Source organism: Sebastes fasciatus, chromosome 6 (assembly GCF_043250625.1).
Source record: "Sebastes fasciatus isolate fSebFas1 chromosome 6, fSebFas1.pri, whole genome shotgun sequence".
Taxonomy (NCBI): Eukaryota; Metazoa; Chordata; class Actinopteri; order Perciformes; family Sebastidae; genus Sebastes; species Sebastes fasciatus.
This window is the reverse complement of record NC_133800.1, coordinates 20,412,321-20,440,195: the sequence shown is the minus strand read 5'-3', so window position 1 is coordinate 20,440,195 and position 27,875 is coordinate 20,412,321. Positions and strand designations below refer to the sequence as shown.

General features: G+C 43.2%; 1 protein-coding gene across 1 annotated transcript in view; it reads left to right on the top strand.

The window, feature by feature from the left end:
• adgrv1 (adhesion G protein-coupled receptor V1) overlaps positions 1-27,875 on the top strand; it is a 113,878-nt gene that overhangs the window by 7,673 nt on the left and 78,330 nt on the right. The window contains exons 2-29 of the mRNA XM_074638292.1: positions 4,876-5,063; positions 5,820-5,969; positions 9,281-9,376; positions 10,570-10,674; positions 10,937-11,050; positions 11,318-11,548; positions 11,710-12,047; positions 12,178-12,448; positions 13,884-14,210; positions 14,781-14,957; positions 15,245-15,468; positions 16,601-16,727; positions 16,895-17,080; positions 17,510-17,690; positions 18,224-18,387; positions 18,479-18,602; positions 18,717-18,977; positions 20,056-20,182; positions 20,407-20,630; positions 20,858-21,592; positions 23,292-23,665; positions 24,393-24,572; positions 24,967-25,147; positions 25,397-25,590; positions 25,712-25,841; positions 26,146-26,226; positions 27,078-27,217; positions 27,398-27,763. Of these exons, the coding sequence (XP_074494393.1) occupies positions 4,878-5,063; positions 5,820-5,969; positions 9,281-9,376; positions 10,570-10,674; positions 10,937-11,050; positions 11,318-11,548; positions 11,710-12,047; positions 12,178-12,448; positions 13,884-14,210; positions 14,781-14,957; positions 15,245-15,468; positions 16,601-16,727; positions 16,895-17,080; positions 17,510-17,690; positions 18,224-18,387; positions 18,479-18,602; positions 18,717-18,977; positions 20,056-20,182; positions 20,407-20,630; positions 20,858-21,592; positions 23,292-23,665; positions 24,393-24,572; positions 24,967-25,147; positions 25,397-25,590; positions 25,712-25,841; positions 26,146-26,226; positions 27,078-27,217; positions 27,398-27,763 (5,994 nt within the window). The 5' untranslated portion in view covers positions 4,876-4,877. The remainder of the gene's footprint in view (positions 1-4,875; positions 5,064-5,819; positions 5,970-9,280; positions 9,377-10,569; positions 10,675-10,936; positions 11,051-11,317; positions 11,549-11,709; positions 12,048-12,177; positions 12,449-13,883; positions 14,211-14,780; positions 14,958-15,244; positions 15,469-16,600; positions 16,728-16,894; positions 17,081-17,509; positions 17,691-18,223; positions 18,388-18,478; positions 18,603-18,716; positions 18,978-20,055; positions 20,183-20,406; positions 20,631-20,857; positions 21,593-23,291; positions 23,666-24,392; positions 24,573-24,966; positions 25,148-25,396; positions 25,591-25,711; positions 25,842-26,145; positions 26,227-27,077; positions 27,218-27,397; positions 27,764-27,875) is intronic.

The following is a 27,875-nucleotide window of genomic DNA, read 5'->3' as shown; positions in this document are numbered from 1 at the left end:
TAACCCGGCCATCTGACCACAAGGCACTTCCATTTTCCACTGTTTATATCCCCAAAGAATTGGCTTAGCAGTCACCCCATACATTATACATAAATACAGATTGATAGACACAAAGGCTTATTATCACCTCTTTCTGTATGCCTTTCTGCCTACCACACCATCTGTCTTTGTGTTGCTGTTAACTCATCTGTTTATCTCTCTCAGTATCAGTCATACTGTGTGTTTGCGTGGTTGGTTTTTAGTGTGAATTTGTCCTGAGGAAACACACAAACGTTCCAGAAGCACTGTTATATTAGTGGATGTTAATGACAGAGCAGTTTCTCTTTGTGGCCAGACTGACTCCAGATCACCGACCAGAGCTGTAAGATTGATGAATGAGATCCCGCTGAAGGCCTCCCAGTGTCTGACAACTGGAGATCACGTTCTCTGTGTGTGTGTGTGTGTGTGTGTGTGTGTGTATGCGGGTGCATGTGACTAACTGCCAGATATAACCACAAGCTTTTCACCAAGGGCGTCTCAGGACCAGGGAAGCCTCAGGGCAGGGATGCCTCATGGGAAAGCCCTTGATTAAAACTCTGCAGACTGTTATCCCACACACCCTCTACCAAAAAAGGAAGTAAGAGTATTGCTTTCCTCTTTTAAAGCTTCCAATACAGAGTATTCTCTGTGAAATAGCTAGTCTGAAAGGCGAACTCCTTGGCTATGATTATAGAGGCTGGTACCTTAAGAAGCTCGAAGTGGAAACATGGGATGACAGATTCATGTGTTTAATGAGACAAAGAAAGCAGGCATATTTTTTAGTCAACAAGGATAAGTTTAAGTCACACACTGTCTCACATCACTGTCTGTGACAGCTCACGTGATTATTTATACTCATGTCAACAGCCTGATTACCTGCCACAGACGACACATGGCACGTGCCATACAGTGAATCCTGCAGTGTCACGCTTACTACCATCCTCTGACTGTTAAGTCTTAGGCTTGCAGTGAATAATTGATGCTAAAGATTACGACACAGAGGCCACTGTCAGGAGAAACCCTAGAGGCATCAGCGGCGAGCATTGACCCCAGGAGCAGCCCTGCAATCAGACACCTCGTCAGCACCTCTGACAGGGATATCAAATAGATCAGTGAGTGAGTATCTGTATGTGTGTGTGTGGTGTGTCTGCAAAGGATCCAATGTAATCGTTTTTTTTTTTAACCAGGTTCCTAACACCGATAGGTTGCTTTAAGAAGGGCTGACAGGTGACGGGGTCAAAGCACCACTGACCAGCACTGATGTTATCACTGTTGATTGTTCGTGGTACTCGTCACGTTTGAGCCTGTCGGGAAGGCTGTCTGGTGATGAGCTATCCATCCCAGAGATACAGGAAAATGAGTTTGTCTCCAACAAGAAGGATGTGATAAGATGTGTGATCAGAAGAAAGGATTGAGTGATCGCAAGTTGATACAGAAGGGACACACTACATGAAGGATACATGTAGCATGTATGTGTGTGTTGTCTATACATTGTTCCCTTTAGCTTTGATCTGAGCTTAGCCGGTGAAACGGGCGGACTTAGTTGAACTCCTGTAGTAGCTCAACGCCCAGTGCTAAGAAACTTTCCTGGCAAGCACAAAGCCTGCTTGTGCAAGAGGACCATAATTCTAAATGACTCTGCATATTGAAAAGAAGAAAGAAGTTAGCTGAAAGTATTATGTACTGGACAAAAAAATGTTTTTTGTTCAGGTGGCCTTATTGGCGAGGGCTGGAGACTAGGGACACTGAGCAATGAACACGAGACACTAGATGACGCACTTGATGAAGACCAGTGAACAGGTCTAGCTGGTAACAGGGCAAACAGAGTAACGATCTTCTCTCCTAGTTATAGGAGCACTGATTCAATTGTGCTCACCTGTGTCTAGTTGCCTCCAGTCAGCACAGGTGAGCCAGTGGCTCCTCCCAGAGCTCATCAGGGCCATGACGGACAGGGAAGACTTCTAACAGTTATGGTGAAAGCAGGTTGAAGGTCAAGGCTCAACGAGATAATAATCAGATTTAAATAACAACTTTAGTCATTTGTAATTAATTGTTTGTGAAGAATGACCCAGGATTGTTCCAGACCAAATGTTAATTTTCATTTGAACTTGAGGTTATTATTTAAGAGTATATTTTACAATGTATTGTTGTTCTGTTGTGGATGAATACAATGATTTAGCCAGTACTATATATAGTTGGTAATACACATTTATTGGATGCTGTGTGTGTTCCAGGAAATAAAGTAATACAATATGAAAGAAAAGTCAGCTGACTGAGGTTAGACTCACAGAATAAGTCAATAAAAGCAAATTTGGATGTTCAGAATGTGAAGTTTCTTTAGTTGTGGTGTTGTCTGTGGCTTGTTGGAGCGCCAGGTCCCAGAGTCCTGGCCCCAGCCATTATTTTCTGTTCCTTTGGCCCACAATATGTGTGATGGACAGTGTGTTTCATGCATTTCAGAGCTCTCCAGTGTCCTGGCCTGTCACCCCAGCTGTCTATCTGAGCATTGAGATCTTGCATTTTTGGATGCATATGCTGACAGTGCCAGCTCGGGCAAATGCATCCATGTATGCAAACGTGTGTGTGCATGCAACTGTGTCACTGTGCACCTCTCTACATGGACTCTGAATCCCAGCCTTATCAATGTCAGAGGTCTGCGCCAGGCGCTCTATGCCTCCTTTTGCCGTGACAGACAGATCATTGGTCCTCCTGGGGTCAGGGTTGGCACGACGCATGATGCCAGCACAAAAACTGCCCCGCCGTTTGTAAAACAGACCTGTGCCATCCACACAGCATCTGCTTTGTGTTAGGCCCTTTGAAAGAAGTGCGGCATCTGGGTCAGTTGATGCGAAAGGGACCACCCTTCTGTTTTGGAGTTGGGGGTTAGGAGGTTAGAGGGTTGGATGCTTGCTGCCATTCATCTAAAAGAGTGTGGTCTAAGTAATGTTAGGCAGTCATTTGGACGTTTGGAAGTGAGGTTTTGAGGCACAAAGATTTACTGAAGAAATTGTGCGTGGGAAGTCAGACCTTTTGTTCTGAGAACCGAAAGCAGACATGACATAGAGACTCAGATTCAATTTAAAATGTTTTTTTTGTGATGATAATTGTGATGATTTTGCATGCTGTGGTCAATGAGGTATTGCCATGACCAAAACAGACATTCTCTGCCTTGACCGTCCAATAGGACTCAATTAGGCAGGAAAGTGGATATACACTAGCAGGTGTCCAGATGCTATGAAATTGCACACATCCTCAGGTACACTTTTACCCATGAGAGTGTAGCCTAGACTAGTGTAGACCAGTGAGACGGTGCAATAGAGAAGGTTTATAGCTTTTCACTCAAGCTCTCAGTCGGTGGTGCAGCAAGTTCCCAACCCCAGGAGAGAGAGCAGGGCGAATAACAGGATTTATTCTCTTTGTCCAGCGACACACTCACCTCTCTTCCCCCTTAGCCTCACCCTCTGTTCCCCACTGTCCAGCCCCACCAGCTCTAAATCCTTTTTTGATGGAATTCCCAGCAATCTCTCCACCGCCGGCACACATGCACACACATACACACGTGGCCCTTAACACCACCTCCACACAAACTTTCACACATATGTTCTCGCTCTGTCACAATTACTCGTAACATCTGCATTAATTGATTCTGACTACAGCTGTCAACCAACAACTTCTAATGCTGACACAGTGTCTTGTTCTCCTCTCTAAGCTGACAAACTGATTGATGGAAGGTTGCTATTTAAACACCCGCCACTACTGAGAATAACTCAGATTGATATAACAGTAATGGAACATATGAAAAATGGGATATTTTCAATGTCCAACTTTCCTAAACGATTTCTGCTTTCGAAAAAAGAACCAAACAGCATGACTTCATCCACCGTAGCTGCCGATGTTCTTTTTCAACCTTGTAATTAAGAGCAATTTTTTTTTAAAGACCTTACGTGTGCATACTGTTGGCAAGGCGACGTGGTGCAGATTATGAATGGGATGGGTAAGAGGCAGCGGGAAGGGGAAAGACAGGACAGAGCGGCTGCAATTTAGCTATAAGCTGGCTCCACCCCATTTGTCATGCTGTGTTGTTTTGTTGTGTTAACCATGACAACTGTCTCAGTGACTCCATCCAGCTTTAGGATTATTCTGGGTGAGAGAGCTGAGGGAGAGGAGCGGAGTAGTGGAGGGAAGAGGGATGTACAAGAGAAGTGAGAATGATTAGAGGAAGCGGGAGAGCAGAAAAGATAATTAGAGAGGGAGAGAAGAGAGTGTTGGCAGCTCAGAATTGTACGCGAGGTTTCATGCTCAACTACTGAAACTACCTAGAGAGTCATCACATTTATTCTGGCGTGACATATTAAATGAATGTGGTCAAGAAGAATAAACTCAACAACAACTGCTTTAACAGTTATGACAACATGAGGACAACAGACATTGAAATTATGGAATAATGTTATGAATCATTTAGACCACAATGACCAGCAAACCCGCCAGCCAGCATGGCTGCACATTTTCAAACGCCAGGCCATCTGAACATCTGGCCACTCAATACTGCCTGTAGGTCATATTCGTTTTAATCTATACTGACTGTATATTTCTTAAATTTCTTAGGGTGATGAGTAGATGTGTAGGTGTTCATATAAATGTTTCGCTCCAGATTAGTGCAGTGTTATGGAGTATAAGAACAGACCTCTAAATCACTAAATCTGGAGTACAGTATGTAGGCACTGAATGAATTAAAAATGAACTTTCTGTAGCTTTCCCAATTTGTAAAACTCTTCAAAATATACCCATATTGGCCTCTGCTATCTTTCCTGCATCTTTGTTTAAATATTTCCCCCACATGCTTCCCTCTTTTTGTAGGAATGCTCCCTGTCCTCCTGCTAGCTGGGTTGATTCTGACTCTGTCCATCCCTGGAACTACGTCCGAGACGGCCACGCTGCGGTTCCTGGGGCAGACGGACTTCATTGTCAACGAGAGCAGCACAGCTGTGGTCCGGCTGGTCGTGGAGAGAGTGGGAGACCCGGTCAATGTGACGGCTTTGGTTCTGGTAGGACATGGGACAAAAACTCATCATTGATGACTCATTGTGTATCCGTACTCATCAACCTGTCAAGTCATCTATTCAGCCTGTATCTAAGCACCTGACTGAGCCTACAGTTGCCAGTAAGCAAGTGTCCGCTGAATGTTTTTTGGAAATCACAGCATGGGTTTTGGCTTTACGTCCTCTACATGGGGGCTAGTGTCAGCTGCTCACAGTTGGCGTCTGGTAAGGCGAGCTGGCCGCGCAATGGTGTGTGGTTGGGGGCTTTCCTATGCTTCGTGATATCTTTACCATATTTCTTCTTACATGAACTATTATAACTGAGTTGCCTTATTAAAATCAGTATTAATATGTGTAATATCTATCAGGCTTCCTTCCAGGAAACTAATGGGCATAGACAGAAGTGCAACTTAAAATCAAGCGGATGAACGCACCAGTAGAAAGGAAGGAAAGAGACAGGAACACAATATCTTCTCTCTGCTGTTGGGAAGAGCTGAAACCAGCACAAAACATCAAGCCTAGGGCATCCAGTTGTCTTAGACACAAATCATGTACCTGCAGCATCCTGGGTTCAAACCCATCTTTCATCTATTGTGCCACTTTGTCTCCATCTTTCTTGTGCCTTTTCTATTTCTCTCCATTTCACACCTTCAAATAAATACAAAAAGTATTGTAAACAAACACACAAAGAAAAAGCAGGAATCTTGCTTCAGTTAAAAGTCTAACGATACAATTCAATGCTTGCTTGTTTGTTTCACCCAGCTAGAGGGAGTCGACACAGGGGACTTTGAAGCCGTTAATGCTGCAGCCTTCCTGCTTTCCACTGAGTCCAGTAAGACCATCTTCATCGCTGTGAAAGATGACGACTTGCCTGAGGCCGATGAGACATTTACCTTCAACCTTACACTACAGGTAAATTTCCATTGTTTGTCTGCAAGTGTATCTGTGTGTGTGCCAACTTTTCTTTTTCAATGTGTTTCTGGATTGATGATGACGCCCTCTCCTCTTCCTACCTCAATCCCTTCTCTTTCCTCTCTGGAGCTCCAAGCATCCTTTCCACAAAGTCCCACTGTTCTACTTCTGCCCCTGACCGTCTTAAACCCTAACCCCATCTACTAAGCAATAGAGAGTGGGGGCGACAGCCACAGTAGCCTGGGAGGCTCTGAGCCACTGGGTCTTTGATGTGTGTGCTCTATAGGACTTTTCCAGGGCTGGCCTGGGTGGGGCCAAATGTTGTGTGCGCCTCCGAGGTTCCCCACTAAAAGACACCTTTGTGAAAAGAAACTGACTTTGACAGCCGCAGCCCCACCACACAGTAGATTAAAGTGATTCCCTCATTCACTGTACCCATTGATTTCAATGGGCATGTCCGTTCCGAGGATTTCATTTCTGTATGTGTTGTGTGTTCACCGTTGCAGTTGACACACTATTGTTGATAAAAGTCGAGGACTGTTACAATGAATCACTGGATTCACAACCAAGTACATTCAAATCTTGTCATGCATCTTGAGACTTTTTTGCTGGCACTACCAAACGCATCATCAGAAGGTGCAACTAGCTACTTTCTTGTTGTCTTGTTACTGTATGATTTTAAAATAGAAGGATAGATGGCTTGCATTTTTTCTTTTGTAGAATGTTGTTGGGCTTTAACCTTTGTGCATAGTCTTGTATATAAAGGCTATAGACGTTTTAAAGTTTGAAAATTATTTTTAATTGGTATACGTTGTAAATCCTTGTCAAAGGAATCACCATCCCAGCCCAAGATGCCTTACACCTAGAGACTATCTCCATGGTTTCATGTAGCCTTTAGCTGTCAAGTTTGATTGATGAGCTAGGGGGGCCTGGTCTTGCTGCCTGTCTGTCTTATTCCTCACTAAAAGACCTAAGACAAAGGTCATTGTGAATCACTGATGGTCAACATTTACAAAACACTAACAGCCCTGAACAGCTGTCAGCAAGAGTGACTTTCTTAACAACATTTTCAATTTGACGCTGCATTTTTGTGACATCTGGTTAAAATCCAGTAGCGCGAGCCCGTATTTAGCCTGCTACTAGAGTGAAAGACCAGATGAGGCCCACTTAGCCCTTCTGTTTACACTACAGCGGAGACAAAGCTTTGGCCAAATGCTACCCTATCCGCTTACTAAGGGACTGTCTGGAGGATGAATGTGCACTACAAGGGGTGTCATAGATCAAGCACAAGTAAGAAACAAACGGTTGATCAGGGTACATTCGTCATTGGTGACAGTTAAAGCTGCAGTGGGTAGAAATGGAGCAAATACAATTAAAAAAAGTTATTTTTATAAAACGGTCACTATATATCCTGACAGTAGTGCCTCTGTGTCCTCTGGTGTCTTCCAGTGCTCCTAATGGCATCTGCAGGATTTCACAGACCGGAGGAAAACAACCAGTCAGAGCTGATCTGGAGTCTGCCGTCTCTGAGCAGCTGTCAATCACTCGCAAACTCCGATCAGACGGTCAAACTAGGCAGCGCTGATCAAATATTAATCAATAATCTGTTACTGTAATGCCCATTTCTTACCTCAAATGTTTTCAGAAACATCTTGTAATGTACTGTTTAGCTGTAAAATTAGAAAGTTTGTGACCTGGCAGCCATGTTGAGAACAGTTGAAGAAATACCAAGCACCGCCCACCAGCCGGAGCACAGCCAATAGGAACGCTCTCTCTCTGAATGACCTGTGATTGGCCAAAGTCTCCCGTCACGGGGTAGATTTTTTAAAGCCTGAAAACAGATCCATGAGGAGGTGCAGAAGTCTAGTTATCGCTCAGAACACTTGAATTACAATATGCTGAAAGGTTATTGTGGAATTTTTTGCCTAATGATTCCAAACCTTTCTGCACACTGAAGCTTAAAACTTGTAAAATATGTTTCAATAGGAAATATTAATGCTATCTTTGTTAGAAGTGAGTATGACAGACTTGTTATATAGAACTGTTGTGGACCAGAGTAGGTGCAGATTACCAGCGCTGTGCAGGAACAGAAGGTAGAATCACATAGAGGGTCGTTGCAAATTGGAATGGGGGAGCCAGGGTTTATGTAGTGTTGCATGCATGTAAGAAAGCTGTCTTTTAAGTAGCCAATTTGTGTACGTGAATCGCTCAATATTTGAGTATGTTTTTTTGTAGTTGGGCACAAATGAATGTGCGGGTATGTGTGTGAGCAGCTTCCTGGCTCAGCCAGTGGCTTGGCTTTGTGAAAGCGTGTGGATTCTGTGTCTGTGAGTTGACCGCTACAAGAGCTCAGCGGCGGAAAGAAAGCTCTGTTACAGCTGGGAAAAGCCCTGTTTGAATAGAGGGATGAATGCAAGAGGCCTAAGCACTTTCTTGTTTTTCATTTTCTCCTTTGCCTGCCCTTACCTTAACGCACGCTGGCATGCAGTTGTTTTGCTAAGAACTTTCAATTGGACTGTGTTTGGCTATGAAAAATGTTTTTTTCAAAATAGTTTTGGTTGAGAGAATTATGTTTCTGTTTATTATACTATGTCAAGGCTCTCACAGCTGGTCATTTTCCAGAGCGCCTCTCCTGCACATATACTAATTAGCGTATGTAGCGATGTTTGTATGTTGCAAAGCGATTTTGGATGTTATGGGCTTCCACCAAAACTTCCAAAATCCCTGTGCAACATACAAACATCTGCACTGGAAGCCTGTGCACTTGAGCTCAGACATGGTAGTTGTCAGCACACTTGGTCCATGAGATGCTTGTGAAAACATTGGTAAGCTCACTAATGGAAACCGTGGAAAGTTATGCCAAATAACAAGGCTGTGGTCTTTCTCTTTAATGGTGTTCAGAAAAAGGAAAACCCTCCTTGCACAGATCATAGCTTATGGTTCTTTTTGTTGATTTAAAAACTCACAGCGTAAAGCCTCGTGAAGTAAGTCGCTGTTTGATTTTAAGCCCGGCGAGATTTGAAGTTTGTCAGGTCTTAGTGCCGAATCACAGAGCACAGCACAAGTCATGAAGAGGCGTCCCGCTGTGAGCTAACCTGACAAATCAACCAGGCTGAGACCAGCACTTCCTGTCTTTGTGCCTTCTCATCAGGGCTTCTCAGTGGGAGCACAGAAATGATGTGAAGACAATGGATAAGGCAGGCGTTCTGGTTTTTCACGAGTACTAGTGTCAGTGGGAGGTAAAGATGTGTTCAGGTACATACTGTATGGCCTTGTTTTATCTAACCATTTCAATTCTCCCTGCTTTCCAGAGCTCCTCTAATGGCGTTACACTGGGAACACCAAACAAGGCGACCATCACCATCCTGTCCAATGACAATGCCTTTGGAATAGTCGCCTTCAACTCAGTAAGAAACCCACATGCATCTTGTATCTTATTATTTGTTCATTCACTTCAGTCTCATCCATTACAGTCTATCACTTATAATTTCTAATGATTAGTTCTGCGTCAATTTATCATAGTTTGTCACGTGCTATTATAATGCAAATGTTTTAACAGCAGCAGCTTTGAGAAACCTGTAACAAGGAGAACATTCATTTATTTATGCGAATTATTTTGAGTTTAAGAGACCTCCGGAATAAACATATTTGGGATTTCTTTCTTAAATCAAAACTCCAAACACTTTTTTCCTAGGATAAGCAAAGCTGCCTGGACTCTTGTATTGATCCTTTAGGAAACTGTCAGCTCCTTTTAAAGGGTATACGAGGCACCGAACCCCAACTACAATAATGTATTCCTCCTACTAACAGTGTATTAATCATGCTCCAGTCAATTTCCCAGTTTGTGCCACGTTGTATCTGATTTGTGCCTGTGGTCACCAATATTGCAAAACGTTTTTGGCCACACCAACCTGCACTTGCACCATAAGCATGCACTTGCATTTGCGACCAATTACCATGTCAGTAAGTAGTAGTAGAAAGTAAAGGATCGGGGGTGGAGTCATTTGGACCCACTACAGCAGAGAGGGGTTCAATCACGCTAGTACTGTGGTTGCGGGAGAAGTGACCATCTAGTGGTTGTGGGTTCCCTGGGGTAATTAAAACCACAACACTCACTTATCAGTGGAAGTTTTTAGCGTTGCCATGGCAGCTGTGGTATAACTGTTTGCCCTACAACCCCCAGATGGTCTCAGATGCTGGATAATGATTTGGCTTGCTTAGAATCAATAAAGGCCTCCTGGCCTTGGGAGATGTGTTTATGTTAGAGCACTAAATTAATTCCTGCCTTTGCTTTGTTTTCTTCTTCATTTGTATTCTCCTGAATTTCTTTGGTTATGGCAAATTGAACTTGAATTATGTTGAAAAACAAAAGGGGATTTAACTTCCAAATGTTAAGACCACAATAAGGACTTCCAAATACTGTGAGAGCGAATGTGATATTTACTTGTATTGTACTTGTTATTTCAATCTTTCAAATATGACGTTTTGCTTTGTTTCAGAATTTAATTTATTCTAATTGAGAATAAGAAACTGTGTTGAGATTGATTAAATTTAACTTACTGGGGTTGTCTGTTTCACTGTCTCACCCTTTTCATCTCAGACTGAAGAGATTGTAGTCGATGAACCAAGAGGAAGGAACCATTATGTGCCTTTCACCCTAATTAGAGAAAAGGGAACATTCGGGACTGTGACCGTGAACTTTGAGGTGAGGACAATGTACTGTGCATACAACTAACAAACCTAAGACACTGTGCCTTATAGTACTTAAGAAGGACAGACAGTGTTATAGATATGTTCCTGACAAATGGGTTTGTTTTGAGCTTGTTGAAGATGCTTTTGTAAGTTTATCCCACTGGCTGAACATGGAATCTCCATTATTTACATGCAGCATATTAATGATAAATGAAAACCCATATAGAGTACATGGGAATGCCAAGTGTAACATCACTGTGACTCCTCCTGTTCAGATCTCTGAAGGTCCAAACCCTGCCATTGAGGACCTCAGTCCAGACAGAGGGAACATCACCATTCCTGTGGGACAGGCTGTAGTACATTTCAATATCCTCATCCAGGATGATCAGGTATTGAACACACTCGTCATTTAAATCTGATCCATATATTTGACCACATGTCTTATGTATGGTTAAGCTTGTACTGATCTGTCCCTACATCTATCCCATCATCATCTTTATTAGACATTGTTAGATTGAGTTTTTTTGGCATTTAAAAAGAGTATCCAAATTGTCCCCATGGGTTTGGAAAGTTTGAAAGGAGCAATCCGGTTTTTTGAAACAGCTGTATCTATGAACATCTGCATTTGAATGTATTTCCTTTTCTTTGTTGGCCAGATTCCAGAGGATGATGAGGTGTTTTCAGTCAGGCTAACGGGCGTGGCAGGTGGAGCCCTCCTCAGTTCCAACGCCAGCAGTGTCCAGCTGAGAATCCGGCGTAATGACAGCCCACTGCGGTTCGCCCACTCTATCATGGCAGTACCAGAGTCCGCTGGAGTCATTGCCCTCAATGTGACCCGTGGTCGCTTGACTGAGGACGGTCCACTCGTCGGCTCTGTCGACACCGAGGTTCCTTTCTTTCAATCCAGTCATTTATTTACATAAACTTTTGACTGTTAAAGAATAGGGCACAACCACTTTAATTATATATGCACAGTATATTCTATGAAATATATATGTATAAGCATAAGAAAAATGTATACAAACCATCTGGACCATACTGTCTTTAGGTCTCTGTAGATTACATGGTGGTGAGCGGTGAAGGACTGGTCAGCGCCACACCAGATGTGGATTTCCTCGACCTACAGCCAGTCAGAACAGTTACATTCCCCCCGTTTGTCTACATGGCCAGCCTGTTGTTCAAAATCAGTGATGACGACAAGCCAGAAATCGCAGAATCCTTCCATCTGGTCCTGCTGGAGGAGACCATCAGAGGAGATGCTGTGCTAGTATCACCCAATGCTGTACTGGTGACCATCGAGCCCAATGATAAGCCCCATGGGGTCCTGTCAATCAGCAGCAGCGCAGTCATTCAGCCAATCACCATCAATGAAGACCTGACACAGAGGTGGATAACTTACGAATGCTTGTATCCCATTGAATGGGTACAATAACATAAGGGCGTCATAATAAATTGGAAAAACATCCAGGATTATTGCGTCTTTAACAATCCTTTGTTCCTCTATCATTTCCTCTAGATTTGAAGGAATCATTATTGTAAGAAATGGAGGCAGCTATGGTGCCGTGTCCGCCAACTGGTCCATCAGTAGAAACTCCAGTGACCACTCCCCAGTGTTGGATGATTTGAGCCCTGCAGCGGGGACAGTGAGCTTTGCTGCCGGTCAGGTGACAGCTGTGATTCCACTCGACATTGTGACCGATGATCTACCTGAAGAAGCAGAGACTTTTGTTCTCAAGCTGCTGCCCAATACTACAACTGGAGGCGCAGAGGTCGACGAGCCAACGGAGGTCAGTTTAGAGCAGATCTATGATAGCCCAATTTTTATTTATTGCTATCGTGTTACTATAATGGGTTTGTAACAGAGAGAGAAAAGACAGACAGGAGGCTGCACTTGTTAGGGAGCATATCGTCCAGATGTTGTGCATGTGTTATGCACATGTGAGTGTTTGTGTGTGACCTACTGTAAGGTACAGTGGCAAACTTGGCACGTTCTGCAAAAGTCGACCCCTTAGTGTGTCACGTCGCTCTGTGGGTGTTCCCTTAATGTGGTTGAATCAAAACAAAGCGGAAACAGCAGGCACACTCTGTGTGTGGTGTCTGTGTGTTCTTTTTTAGAAAGCGTGGGTGAAGTGGTGACAGGTTTTTTATAGCTTCCATCTTTGTCCAAGCCTCTTGGCCATGTGTGAAAGCAGTGGGCAGATCTAAGTCTTGTTTATATTGAAGGCATGAAATGAAACGCATGCAAACTCTGCTTTTGGTCACATACAAACACGCACCAGAACACCACCTCAGGTTGTGAGGTTAGAGTGTCTGTTTGCCATCTGTGCAGAAAGAGTTGGCTCAGCAGAAAGAATTAATAAACGACTTTAACAGTAGGACGAGTTAATCAGCGTTAATTTCCATTAATGTGAAGATATATCACAGACATGACACTGAGCTGTAAATGGGCTATTGTGAGCATGCTAAGCAATGCATCAGACAAGTGTAGGTTTCAGGGAAATGAATGAGCCTCAGTTAAAATGCTCATAAAAACTACTCTAGCAGTCTTAGCAGAGTTAATTAAAGAGGATGCCTCTCTAAAGTTAGCTCAGGGCTCTTTTTTACTACTTTCAGTCTCACTTGTTTTCTTTCCTCTCTCTGCTCCACACCTCTCCTTTCTTCTTCTTGTGACCCAAGATAGTCTTAGTAACACAAAAACAGGATGCACAACAACATCCTCCAAAGTAATTGATGGTAAATGTGGGCTTCATTGCAATTATGCCCTCACCTCCTAAAGATCAATCACCTTCCTCCTCACTGCACACGGGCCTGCATACGGCCTGGACGAGCTCCTTCATATGCAGTGAAGTTAAGGCCAATCTGTCAAATTAGTGAAATCCCATTCTCTTCCAAGACAAAGTATATAAATTGAATTGTTAAATATGAACATATTATAATGTTAATCATTATTAGTTTCAACCCAAGCATTAATTTTGTTGATGAAGCTAATGGGGGCAATTGGCGGACTTACAGGAACCTGTGAGGGACTATTTGAGGCAATAAGTAAGCAAGGTTACAGTTAATCAACATACCTATAACCTTTCTCAGTCCACAACTAAGAATGTGTTTTTGATCGTTCGCTCATCAGTTAAAATGTAACATTAACCCACGTCTCCTTTCTTTTGCTGATTTGTTATTTTTTATTCCCACTCTTTGTCTGGTCTTCCCCGCTCTGTCCCCCAGATGGTGTTCTACATCCAGGACAGTGACGATGTCTATGGGCTTTTTCGGTTTGACCCAGCCAAAGAGCAAAGCATCCAGAGCAAACCTGAGGGCCGTTTCCTGTCGCTGAATTTCCTGCGAGAAGGTGGTACACTGGGTGATGTGTATATGACCCTCACCGCCCTCTACATCCCTGCAGGCCCAATAGACCCAGCACTGGCCCGGGACCAGGTTCTGAATGTTAGCAGGTCCATTAATGTGGTGTTTTCCCGTGAACGGATGGTCCACGTCATACTGCCAATCAGGAATGATGCCTTTCTGCAGAATGGAGCTCATTTCTTAATACAGGTAACAAGGCTGGAAACAAAAGCAACCCATAAGCGACACATGTCTGGATGAAATATATATTTATATATATATACAGTATATACAGTATATTTTCACTCTAACCCTTTTTTAAGTTGTAATCCAGGCAACATTTTGCTAGCACGCCCAAAAATGTGCTCTTTCTGTTGTGTGTTTTCACTTGTGGCCAAATCCGTGCCATCCAAACTTTAAGTGCCTCATTTGCATGTGTGAACGGTTTGACACTGGCACTCAAATCTGGCATGTTGCTATGGGATTCGCCCAACTGTCCAAGCTAACAACACCGCCTAGCTCTTAAAGCAAGCAAAAAAAGTACAAAAAAAGCCTCCTTCACATTCGGTACAACCATAATCACGTCACACACTTTCAGTCAAACCCTTTAACACATACATGCACGAACATAAAAGGAGTGAATGGAGCACTGACGGGTCATTCAATACATCTTTAAAACCAGATGGTGTAGAATGAGCTGTATCTTTGATGAATGAATTATTACACATTTTGCCTGTTTGAGACTTCTATTAATCAAGTTGTTTCTTCTATTTCCCCTAGTTGAATAAACTGGAGCTGGTTGATATCAACACCCCAATTCACTCAAACAGCCCAAGGTTTGGGGGACCTCTAAACCTGACCTTGACTGTCACCCCTGACATTGCAAACGGGGAAATCGGCTTTACAAGTAACACCACGGTGGTGGTTTATGAACCAGAGGAGAGCAATACCAGCACAGTAAGATATGATGAGTTGATTATCACATAAAACAGCATATAACTATAATGTGTTTTAACGTCATGATGTAGTCTGTAAAGTGCTAAATTAACCACTACTGTAAAAGAAAAAGAGATGTTTCTTATTTTCCCATTGTAACTGAGATGAGCCAATCATTGACTTTACAGCCACCACGCTGCCAGTCAGAAAACTCCCCTTGTCAACTCTAATCTGTGTTCAGAAAATGAATTTACTATGTGCCTGCAGCATGTATAGGTGGTTAATTCTTATGATGTTTGGTGCTGCAGGTAACCCTACCCCTGCGGCGTGATGGGACAGACGGACAGGCTGAAGTGTTCTGGAGTCTTCGGCCAATTGGAGACAATCATGTGGATATAACAGTTAAAGACTTGGAGCCTCTAAATGGCTCTGTGGTCTTCATCTCCGGGCAGAGCGATGCTTCCATCAACTTCACTATCATGGCTGACAATATCCCAGAAGTCAATGAGACCTTGCTGCTTTCTCTGGATAGGTAGGGATATTAAACTCCAGGAAACATAGTTATTGTTAATTTTGTTAATCATCATCGAGGCATATTAGACCTTTCTGTTCTGCCCATAAACACAACAGTAATACAATAACCTTTTGGGGTTTGGAGTGTGAAGCTGATATTATGTAATGTTTTAGAGCCAACTTATACAACGAGTGAGTCCAGTGGAATTGGAAAGGCTGAGTGGGTGCTATCTCATCCCATCCCTCCTTTGGTTTTCTGGAGATATTTGTGTGGTGTGTGTTTGTGGTAGTGGTTTGGGGGTGGGTTCATCTGTTGGTCTATGTTCTGATGAGAACGGCAGCTCTCTCTTCCTCCCACTCCTCCCCTGCAGGGTGGAGACTGCACGCTTTATAGTGTACTTTGGGTAAGTGGAGAGTGGAATGAACCTGGGCCTTTTGTGTGGCGTGAATCAAGACTTTGTTTTTCAGAGAAGGGCCTACTTCAGGATTTCTCGGGTCTTTGGTTGACGTGGGGATGAGGGGGACTTGGGGGGGTAGGGTGGGGGATTCAGTGATGGTGTGAAAAAAAGGGAACCCAAAGGAGAGTGGTTGTTGGGGGTAAATAGAGAATCTTCTTTATGTGTTTCGCTCTAATTTAACCAGGCTTGATTGTGTACCCCTTTTAAAGATGTCAGTGTTTGTATGCATGCAGCGCCTTGGCTGTGTTTGTTTGTTTTGGAGTGCTTCATTCTGTCATGTCTTTGTCTCTAATTTACCCGTTATGTGATGCTTACTTGGCTCCAATTTTCTCAACATACACACACATACACACCCCCCCCGTGGAGCAATAAAGAAGCAGGCATGGCGTTGATTGACATTGTTATTAAACGTGGTCTAAACAGCAGGGCCTCAACATATGGAGCCAATAATGAATGAGCATCACACAATGCAAGGAATGCATTACGAAGTTTAGATTAAAGTTGAGCTGGTTTCTCATTCGATCACTTAATGTTTCAGAAGCTCAAAACACACAACAAAAGAAAAAGTCCCAAGAAACTTCCATGTCAGAGTTTTCATCTACTGCACAATGTAGATGCAATGACTTGGGTAAGTTTCAGTAGTGGTCACTTGCTATTATGATCTAATACTGTTTATGTGTGTATGTGTTCTAGGAGTAATGTTGAGAATCAGATTCTGAAAGCTGGCTTCACCAGCAGAGAGATTGTCATCATGGAGAACGATGACCCCGGGGGAGTCTTTGAATTCGCCTCATTCTCCAGAGGTCCATGGGTCATCAATGTAAGTCTTGAAACTGCAACTTCAAACTAATTTCTTTGTGTAATGAAGATACCTAACCAGCTACAAACAATGTTAAGCCGTTGTTACATTAAACTCCACATATTGTTATTTGGTCTGTTGTGTTTGGTTCTGGTCACATCATCTCTGGTCACTTTAAACTCACCTAGGAGGGTGAAGCTGTGGAGCTGCACGTGGTCAGAGCCCAGGGACAACTGCTGAAACAGCTGGTGCGATATGCTGTCATGCCTTCGGGCAACACTGAATTCTATGGCGCCATGGGCATCCTGGAGTTTAAACCAGGAGAGAGAGAGGTGGTAGTGGCACTGGTGGCACGGCCTGATGGGGTGCCTGAGGTAAGAATATGGTCAATTCAATGCTGACCTTTCAAGTTTATATGATAACTAGGGCTGTCAAAGTTAACACGATAATAATGTGCTGACGCAAACTCTTATTAACGCCTCTAATTTCTTTAATGCATGAATGCAAACAATATTTCTATAAAAAATGTGTGATCAATTCGTGATTAATCGCTATTAACTATGGACAATCATGCGATAAATCATATTTAAATATTTTAATCGACTGTCAGCCCTAATAATAACTATTTAATTCACTGCTAAATGAAGTCCTCCCAGTGTGATAGCGGTACATTTTTGTTTAACTAGTGAAAAAAAGTCTTCCAATAGGCTTACAGTAGATAATAAGATGCTTTAAATCTGTGTTTGCTACACAAAAACTCTGTGTGTGTGTGTGTGTTTTTGTGCGTCTGTGTGTGCATACAGCTGGACGAGACTTTCTCTGTGGTGCTCAGTAGCCACAGCACTCCACCCAGTCGCCTAGGCAACCGCAAGGAGGTCAACATCACAGTGCGGAAGAACGACGACCCCTTCGGGGTCATTGAGTTCAACCAATCAGGACTGACTGTGGCCATCAATGAGAGCAAAGGGGACGAGACGCACCGGGGTACTTTGAAGTAGCAGTCCTTTTAGATAATAGTGATGCTTTTCCATGTCAAGTGGGATCTCATTGACACTTAAAATGGACCTAATTGGAGTGAAACACAGAACATTTGTCTGCATGGGGGATGATCAGGACTATGATTGAAGTTTGTATTTTAAACATACCATATTTGTGTAATGCACAAGAATGTGTTAATGCAGATAAAGAAGGTCAACTTGTAGAGCAGGACGTTTGGGCCCCACACAGTGATGATTCAGTCAAATATTCAATCTGGTCCTGAGAACAGGAGAGGCAAAAAGCTTCTCTCAGCCTCTAGTGAATGTACCACCAGTGTTTGCATACAAACATAAATGGGAACTGTACAACAAAAAACCTTAGCTGTGAGCCAACAAAATACATTATTATTGTGCTCTATACCAAAATGATGGCCTCGACCAGAGGTAAAATGTCAAGAGATAAGTGCATACACAAGAGTTAATGACTTGGAAGGTTTCAATAGCTTAATATATAATCTCTGTCTCTTCTGATTCGCCTAGCGGTGTACCCAGTAGTGAGGAACAGTGGTCACTTTGGAGAAGTGTCGGTTTCCTGGGTCTTGGAGCCAGCCCTGTCCGGAGACATCCACCCCCTCCAGGGAAACATCACCTTCATGGAGGGGGAGTACCTCAAAAACTTCACTCTCTTCTCTGTACCTGATGAGGTAAAATGATAAACTGAACTCAAAAATGCATGCAATCCAAATTTGAGTTACATTTCAATGTTTCAATTTTAATATTTAATTTAATTTTCAGATCCCAGAAGACATGGAGAATTTCACCATCACTTTGATAAATGCTACAGGCGGCGCTAGACTGGGAAACATACTCGATGCCAATTTACATATTAATAAGAATGATGACCCCATTTACTTTTCTGGTAAGGATCCTGTTCTGATAACTGTTTATGAAGGATCCTCTGTAATAATATATTGACCCTTCACCTCTCCGGTCACCTCCCTGTCTCTCCTCCTTCGCCTAACCCTCTCCTCAGAACCTGTGGTGGTGCGGCTTCGGGAAGGTGGCGTGGCCAACTTCACCGTCCTGAGGGCAGGACGGGCGGACTTTGTTGCCACGGTGATGTACCGTGTGGAATACGGCGAAGCATCTCCAGGTGACCTCACCGTGCTGAGTAATGACACATTGCTGGTGTATGACGTGGGCGAAGGGATGAAGAACATCTCTGTGGCGGTGGAAGATGATAACATACCGGAGACTGATGAACCTTTTTACATTGTTCTCTACAATGCTACTGGTGAGTGTGAGCTTCCTTTTAAACAAGTGGTTAGCACAGGGGTGCACTGTGTATTAAACTTCTGTGGATCAGTGCTTATGGCAGGTTGTATAGTGGCTGTGTCATATCTTCATATATATGTTGGTCCCTTGAGATCATGAAAACAATATAATCTGCATCCCCTCCGAGGATTAAAAAAGATGAAAGTCAATTTCTTTTCTCATTTTCCAATGTGCTTTATAGTAGAAGAACCATGCGATCACACCTCATCTCAAAATCAACACCTGTTTATCCTGTTGTCTTAATGCCAGTTGAGGAGTAGCAAGGTTATTTAGCTTTGTCTGTGGTAACACTGAAAGCTCTCCTAATCCCAGTATTGTGTGTCAGGGATGAGAATGAAAGACCAGTGGGCCCCAACAGGACCTTAATTACCAGACTCCAGACTTTCTAAGACACAAAGACCGGCCACTCCACCGGCCTCTCTCTGTCTACTGATTGACATGGAGTAGGGTCAGTAAGGGTTAGCCTGTGGTTTATGCCAGGGGATGGTTCTTTATAGTGATTGTGTTAAAAGTCAATAATCCTCATGTTAGAGGTCAATCAAACTCATTCTGGGACTTTAACACTCTTTACGTTTCCTCTTTAATTAGGAGCAGATTTGCATGCTTGTTACTTGAAGTATGTGCTTGTGAGAGGTTATTGCAGTTATGAGAATGCTTTTCCTGCAAAAAAAAATTAAAATACTCCCCTGTAGTTTTTATTCCTTTCTTATTTTTATAAAAACATTCAAATATAATGTTTGTGGTTTATTGAGGCTCTCTCCTTGGTTTTGTTCACTTTAACTCCTTTACTAAGAGAAGCCTTTATTTTTGTACTCTGTTTTTTAAGAATAAGAAGCCCTGTTGTCCTGGGCTTGGTTGCCATAGTTATGGTGTGCTATGTTAAGGAGACAGCCTCCCCCTATTGCATGAAATTTAGCATGACAATTATAATATGACCAGTGCAATCCTTGTCGGCCCCTCTTGCGTCTATCTATCTGTCTGTCTGTCTTTCTGTCCATCCGTCCTGATCTGACCTGATAATATGAATGTGTACACAGGTGATGCTGTTGTGTATGGAGCAGACACAGCTACTGTGGTGATTGAGGCCAATGATGATGCCAATGGGATTTTCTCCCTGGAAGCCATAGAGAAACCTGTCGAAGAGGGCAAGACCAGTAATTTTTAGTAAGGAACAGGCCTCCAGTTCATGTTTCTTTCGTGCAAAACATATTGATTTAAAAGTTCTTAATGAGTTTTATATTGGTTTCATGCTCATTCACACATTTTAAGAATTATTTCAAATTAAAAGTTTTTTCTATGCATTGACAAAACTCTGAAGTTGACATTTTGGAGATATAAAGTTTTCCACTGTATTCTATTACTGAAACTCTTTTCTCTTCTGCACACAGTGTCCTGCGTGCAAGGGGACATTTTGGTAATGTTACAGTCTTCTGGCAGCTGTTTGCCAATGACTCAGTGACTCCTCTGGAGGAAAACCAGGAGTTTACCAACACATCAGGCTCCATCACCTTCACTACAGGGGAAGAGACCAAGCCTATTGTCCTGGAGGCCATCTCAGATAAGCTTCCAGAGTTCATTGAGTTCTTCGTCCTCAGGCTGGTTAATATCTCAGGTGAGTTCAGGATAATAGTGACATATTTGTCAGTTTTGAGAGATATATTTTATATATCACTAGAGAAAAGTGCTACCATAACAAATAATTACTGTCATTGAGTTTAAACTTGACATCATTTGAGTGATCGACTTTAAAATCTCAATACTGACAATTCCAAAAAAGACAGTTTTCATTTATAATGCTGTCTTGAAAACCCTTCAGCTCTTGTCCATAATTTCTTAAAGGTGGTTACCCGGGGGAGGGCGGACGACTAGCCGAGACTTCTCTGAATGCCTCGGTTCTCATCCCTTTCAATGACGACCCATTTGGTGTCTTTGCCATCACTGACAGCAACCTGGACCAAGAAGTAGCTGAAGATGTACTCTCAGAGGATGATATGGCTGATGTCACTTCCTTCACCATCCTCCGACAGCAGGGTACTTTTGGTGATGTGCGGGTTGCCTGGGAGATTGTTTCTGGCCGCTTCCCAGAGGGCCTTCCTCTGATGGATGACCTGCTCCTTCTAGCCTCCTTCCCAGACGAGGTTGAGCTCAGGCCTCATGCCAGGCGACACCACTCAGCCACAGACACTTGGTTTTTCTCTGGGCTTCCTGGAGCTTATGGGACCATCTCCCCTGAAGACGGGCCGGCTGCTGTTGGAAACTTCACCTTCTCTGCCTGGCTAGTGCCCAGACCAGACACTGACGGCTTCATAGTCAGCAAAGGAACCAGGAACGGGACCTTGTATTATGGAGTGAAGGTCCACACCAATGAGTCTCATGTCACGGTGATGCTGTATTATACAGTGATTGGATCAAACAGTCCCCAGGTGGCCCGGGCCACTGCTGAGAAATTTGTCGAGGATAATGCCTGGTTACATGTCATCATTACTGTTGATGATGGGATTATTGAGTTCTTCCTGGATGGGAACCCTATTCCTGGAGGAGTGAAGAGCATCAAAGGAGAGGGCATCACTGATGGTGAGCTTTTTTTTTTATCAGATATTTATTAAACATAGAGTGACAAAGGTAAGGTTGTTGAGCATATAGTGTCCCATCATATTCCTGTTTGTTACGTTCAGCTACAGTTTGTATGTGTTTAGCATAAATGTTGTCATGACCAGGTTCGCCGTGTGTCTTGCTCGTGCCCAGGAGAAGATGATTTTCAAACTATTTCCCATCATGCCGAGTCCATCATGCTGGACTGAGTAGTTTGTTAAGTTTCCTGTTTTATGTTCTAAAATGCAAATGTTACTTTTTGTAAGCGTTTGTAATGTGTCTGTTCAGAACATGGTGGTTTGGTAGTTGTTATTTTTGTGCTGGTTTATAGTTTTAACCATTAGTGAGGTGGCTGTTACATTTTGTAACACCAGGTAGCTCGTTATGCATCTTCTGCTCGTGGTCGCTCCGCTTAGGACTGCGAGCGTCAAAGCTTGCATGTAGAGTGGCAATTATCAAGTTAAAATCTTCATCTACTACTTCATCTACTACACTCACCTAGTGTTCCCCTGCTGTCGGCAGCCCTGGTCATGACGATGATGAAAAATTGTGCAAATTGTCATTTAATATTACCAATTTGTTTGAATGTGAAGCTGTGATGAAGTTATTCTTTTTAATTCTTGCTGTGTCATTTTATTGACATTCATAATGTCAGAATGTCACCTAAAGGCCAAAACCTAATCAGGCCAGATAATGACTGGCCAGTATCGTTTTCTTGCCCTGTAAGGTTTTTTTTTTACTGCTCCCTCAGCACCATGGTCAGTGTCAGAGAGGCACAAATACCATGCTCATGTCCTTGTAATGATGATGTCATTGAATCTGCTTGTGTGAGTTTGTGTGTGACTGTCTGGTTTCAGTCTACCCTCTCATTGTTCACATATGGAATGACAACAAGTCTTAACTTCTTACAAACATAATGCATGCACACCCTCACACACACACGCACCCACCCCTCAGTCAGTTCCTCATTGTTCAGGACGACTGGGACTCTGCTATGCTTGAGTGACCACTTAGCCTCGGCACTGCTGGATATTGTTACCGCTAAAGGGAATCAGCCGGCATCTTCTTTTCTTTCTATTCTCTCTAATTAATGGAGACAATAGTCATAGCCTGTGTTGGACCAAACGCTCCCGGAGGGCGAATATTCTGATGGTTCTTTGGCTAACTTCAATCACTGTAGATGTATACATAATCATCAATCATGTCATGTGTTATTGTCTGCTACTGGTAACTCAACCCACAGAGGAATTGTTTTGTGTCAGGGCTTTATACTTGCTCACTGTGGCAGATTTTCTGCATCTGTTCCGTTTTGTGCAAGTAAAGGAAGCGATAGGCACAAGAGGTGTAAGTATATAAATGAGTAATGAGAAGGAGCCAGACCTGGGCATTAGACGGCCTTAATCAAGATTCTGTTTGTGGTCCCAATACACTCCAACATAGCAACCAAATTTGTTCCACCAGAGATATAACTATGTGACAAAAACAGTTATTTATTATACAGTTATCTACAGTTAATGAATTAGAACTCATGATAATTGTTTTTTTTTGTATCTGTAATGTCATATCCTGTACACTGTGCTTACCATTTTCTACTTATACAGCTTAAACATACATTATTTTGGGCTATTTGCTGTATTAAATAGTATGCACTGTTTTTTTTTTCTGTGTCTTTCTACTCCAGGACCTGCGTCAGTGTTTATTGGGTCAGATCCTGAGGGCGAACGGCGGTACACAGGCCTTCTCCAAGATGTTCGCTTATACAGGACCAAGCTGAACCGCAGCCACATCCACGAGCTTCACACCCAGCCCGCTAAAACAGACCTTCGCAACATCTCAGGTTACCTACGATACCGGCAGGAGGAGAGGCAGAAGTCGTTTGTGGTGGAGGTCAGGGATGATAACGAGGAGGAGGGAGAGGAGGTGTTCTACCTGCAGTTGGTGGCAGTTCATGGTGGAGCGCGCCTCCCTTTCCCCAGGCCCACTGCTACTTTGAGAGTCATGAAAAGTGACAATGCCAATGGGCTTTTTGGATTCACTGGTGCCTGCATACCTGATGTAAGTCCACATTATTTAGTCAGTAGCATTTAGTGGAGCATTTTTGCTGCTCTGAGCATCTGTAAGCACCTAACAAACAATGCAAGTACAACATTTTTAATGTAAACCAGACTGTTAATCAATAATCAATAAGCCTGAGTCTACATGACCACTGTTACAGTAGCATTTATCATCACTCAGTTGTGTCTACAGATAAAACATATGCTTAGAAACACATGTAATGTAAACCGACTGGTTTGTCAGTCCCTGTCCTGCTGCATATTTCATCAGTCGTCATGCCTGGCTGCAGCGAGAGCATGCTCTCGGTTTTTAGTTGGATTGGATGCGTGGGCTCTCATGTTGGCCCCTCTCAGGTAGAGCGACAGCTGGCGAGGCTGCAGCAGGTCTGCCAGTCAGGGCATTCCTGTAGAAGTGGATCATGAGTTCCAGCACTGGAAAATGGGAGATCTTGTTCCTCGTTTCCATCAGCAGAACAGGTGGCAGGCCTGGGGATGGCATTCCATCGGAACTGGAGAATCTTCTTTATGTCCTTGATCCTATGGGGAATAAATAGACGTAAAGGCATGTGGGCTATCAGGTGCTTTCTTTCTAAATCACATTATTACTGTGCTGGAATTAGTCATAAAGATAGTTGGTAAGACTTGCTCATTTAAGCATTCAGTAATCATCATTTCCTCCAGTGGTTCAGAATTAATCAACATTTTTATTTCCTTGTTTGTCCTCATAGACCACCGAGGAGGGCTCCACTATCTCTTGTGTGATTGAGCGTATGCGGGGATCTCTGGATCACGTCTATGTCAACTACAGTGTTACCCAGCTGGATAGCTTGGACAGTGAGACGCCAGCCCATCAAGATTTTGTTAATGCCACCGGAGCTGTGCTTTTCATGCCTGAACAGCGCTCTGAGGTGTGTGTGTCTGTACGTGTGTGTGAGAGTGACTCAATGGTTTGACCTGTATGAGCTGGGGGAAACCCCTCTGGGTTTGTCCAGGGTAACACAAAGCGCAGACACACAATGGGTAAAAACACGTGATGTACCTTGTGTGCACTGTATTTACACATCAGCGTATTGATTTCAAATAAATTCTGTATGTTCAGTTTAACAGCAGGATTTTACAGTTCACCTAAATGCAAATGTTTTTAGACAACCTGCGCCATCTAGTGGTTGCTTGTTTGTGAATTTACTGATGAGTCAACAGGTGCCAGCTGATAATGAAGCTTTTACTTTGACTACTGAACTATAGACTATTTTTTCAAGGGAACTAGAAAACAAAACTAATGGATGCATATCTTTCTGTTAGGTATTGAACCTGTTGGTGTTGGATGATAACCTCCCAGAGCTGGCAGAGTCCTTTCAGATTACACTGGTGTCAGCAGAATCCGGTGACGGGAAGCGTGGCTCCACCCCCACCAGTGGTGCAAGCATCGACCCAAATAACTCTGTTAACACTGTCACTGTCACAGCTAGTGACCACCCCTATGGTATTCACTCACATGCTCAAAAAACAGTACTGTTGCACTTTCAATGTTGCTATTTTTAGCAGTCAGCGATCGGTATTTATGAGATTATTGTGTGACAAGTCTCTCTCTCCTTCTACCTATACACATTATTATACCCCTACTCATTGCCTTCCTATTTCCATCACACCTTTCCCCTCCTTCTCATTACATTCCTCCCCATTTCCATTCTTCTAAACACAACACACAAACACACACCCTTCCCTGATCCAGGCCTGCTGCAGTTTCAGCCCAGCCCTCCAGGAGAAGGATTGATCTCTCCAGCGTTAGAACCTGCCCACATAACAGTTAACGAAGAAGATGGAGAAGTCCGTCTGCTGGTGGCCAGGGCCCAAGGCCTTTTGGGAAGGATCATGGTGGGATACAGGACAACCCCATTCACAGCGTCTAGCCCTGAAGACTACGAGGTTTGTTTCCACTCAAGTCTTTAATCGTAATGATGCAGATGATGTATCGATAAACTAATAAGCAGATGGAGACATTTTACCTGCTACCCTGGTTACCTCTTTCTCTGTATTCCACCGGCAGGACTCAGAGGGCATGCTGGACTTTCTTCCAGGGGAGAGGTTAAAGTTCATTACCGTGACCATCATAGATAATCCTGTCCCTGAGCTGGACAAGATTTTTAGAGTGGAGCTCTACAATGCTGATGGAGGAGGTGAGAAAAAAATCATGACGGTACTGATTTCATTAGTTTAAGTCCCATTTTGATATATCTTGAGCCTTAGAATTACTTTTTATTTTCAATCTTTACCTATCTTATTTAGAGCTGAACTGACCCTGTAATGAGCCCTACTGTTTTTGTGTGTTTTGTGTGCTGTGCTCCTGTGTGCTTCCCCATACCTGCCCACCTGCGTGACTGCCTACCTACCCTCCTTCCCGTTTGCTCTTCGATCTCTACTCTTCGGGTGTGATTCTAACCTGGTGTGACACTTGTTTGATCCTCGTGTGTGATCCGTCAGTGGATCAGTTTCTGCGTAGTGAAGGAAGTGGTAGTGGGGAGAGTGACTCTGACTTCCTCCTTCCATCCTATCACCACCATGGTAAGTATCCCCCTCCTTTTCTCCCTAAGCTGCTTCTTGTCTCCATTCCTTCACCACTTCATTTCTCTCTCCCTAAGGCTGCATATGCTCAATGTCAACTTCTATTAGTGATCAAGTGACATGTTGTTGCTGCTGCTGACAAGCATATCTGATCTGATACTTAATATCTTTAATAAAATACTATGTTTTTCTTTCAGAATAATATTTTTGGCTGGTTGAATAGAATTGGGAAACATAAAAGCTGGGAAACTGTCCACTAAAAACTTTATTACTGAAATTCTTGGGTGAAGTGGACTGTTGTGCACTATGACACACAGTACACACAAAAAAATCATCCCTAACACTTCATCAATTAGTATCTTTCAGCTCGGTCAAGTGCATATTCACACGTACTCTAGGTGTGTCCGTGCACATGCATGTGTGTTTAATTGTGTGTGGTATGTACATTGTACTGTGACCCTTGTGAGAAGTACCCAAGGAGAGGGATGTGGGAAAAGCAAATAGCTTTTCACAGGCAGTAGGGGTAAGTGGTTGACATAAGTGTCAGAGACCCCACTGTTTCACACTTAGTTTGGGCTGCTGTCACCTATTCTGAAATAACCCCCACACACTCTGAGGCTGCCATTTCAGTCTGATTCTCTTGACCATAATAGCACTTTATTTGGTGGTAAGAAGGTGTGTATTATTATTGAGCTATTTCTTTTAAAATCACCAGCTTTATTGATGATCGTCACATTTCCATTCCCTCCCATTGGGTCCTTTTCATTTACTTCAAAGTGAAACTCCTTAAAGTGCAACTAGATTGTATCACTAAAAGTAATCCAGGGTTGTATCTGGTATTTCATGTGTAGCCAGCTTGGGAGTTGGGTCCCGCATCACAGTGACCATTGCTGCTTCTGATGATGCCCATGGAGTGTTTCAGTTCAGTCCTGATTCCCTGTCTGTTAATGGGACCGAACCTGAGGATGGACGCAGCTCTGTGGTCCTGCAGGTCAGTGTAATACACAGTTTAAAAATCAGGAAGAACCCGGTGAGGCTCACGGAGATAGATATGTCCTTGTGTTTGCATTAGCACGTCAAGATGCTTATACTGCTCTTAGTCAGGTTTTTTTTAATACAGTGTATTGTTGAGTATTGTTCATCATCATGTTTTCTTTTTGTTCTCTCGCAGGTGGATCGCTCCTTTGGTGACCTCTCCAATGTAACTGTGTACTGGGAGGCTGATCCCAGTTCTGAGGGGGAGCTCCTCAGCAGGTTTGGGAACATCACCTTTGGTGTAGGTCAGACATCAGAGGACATCATCATCAATGTGGCCCAGGATGAGATCTCTGAGCTGGACAAGAGTTTCAACGTGTCCTTGGTTAACGTCTCCCACGGTCGTCTGGGTGTCCAGACATCTGCTACTCTGAATGTGCTCGCCAGCGATGATCCTTACGGTGTTTTTGTATTCGCTAATGAAACAAGGTCTGTTCGACTTCCTGAAGCTGACTCAACTGTCTCCCTCACCATCCTGCGACAGAGAGGCCTGATGGGTCAGGTGTGTCCTACTGTAGAAGGTTTTTAGAAACGTAATAGGAAGTATAGAAATTAAAGCTACTTATGATTTTGTTTCTTTGACTTTTAATAAGTGAATAAACCAGAATGACGTA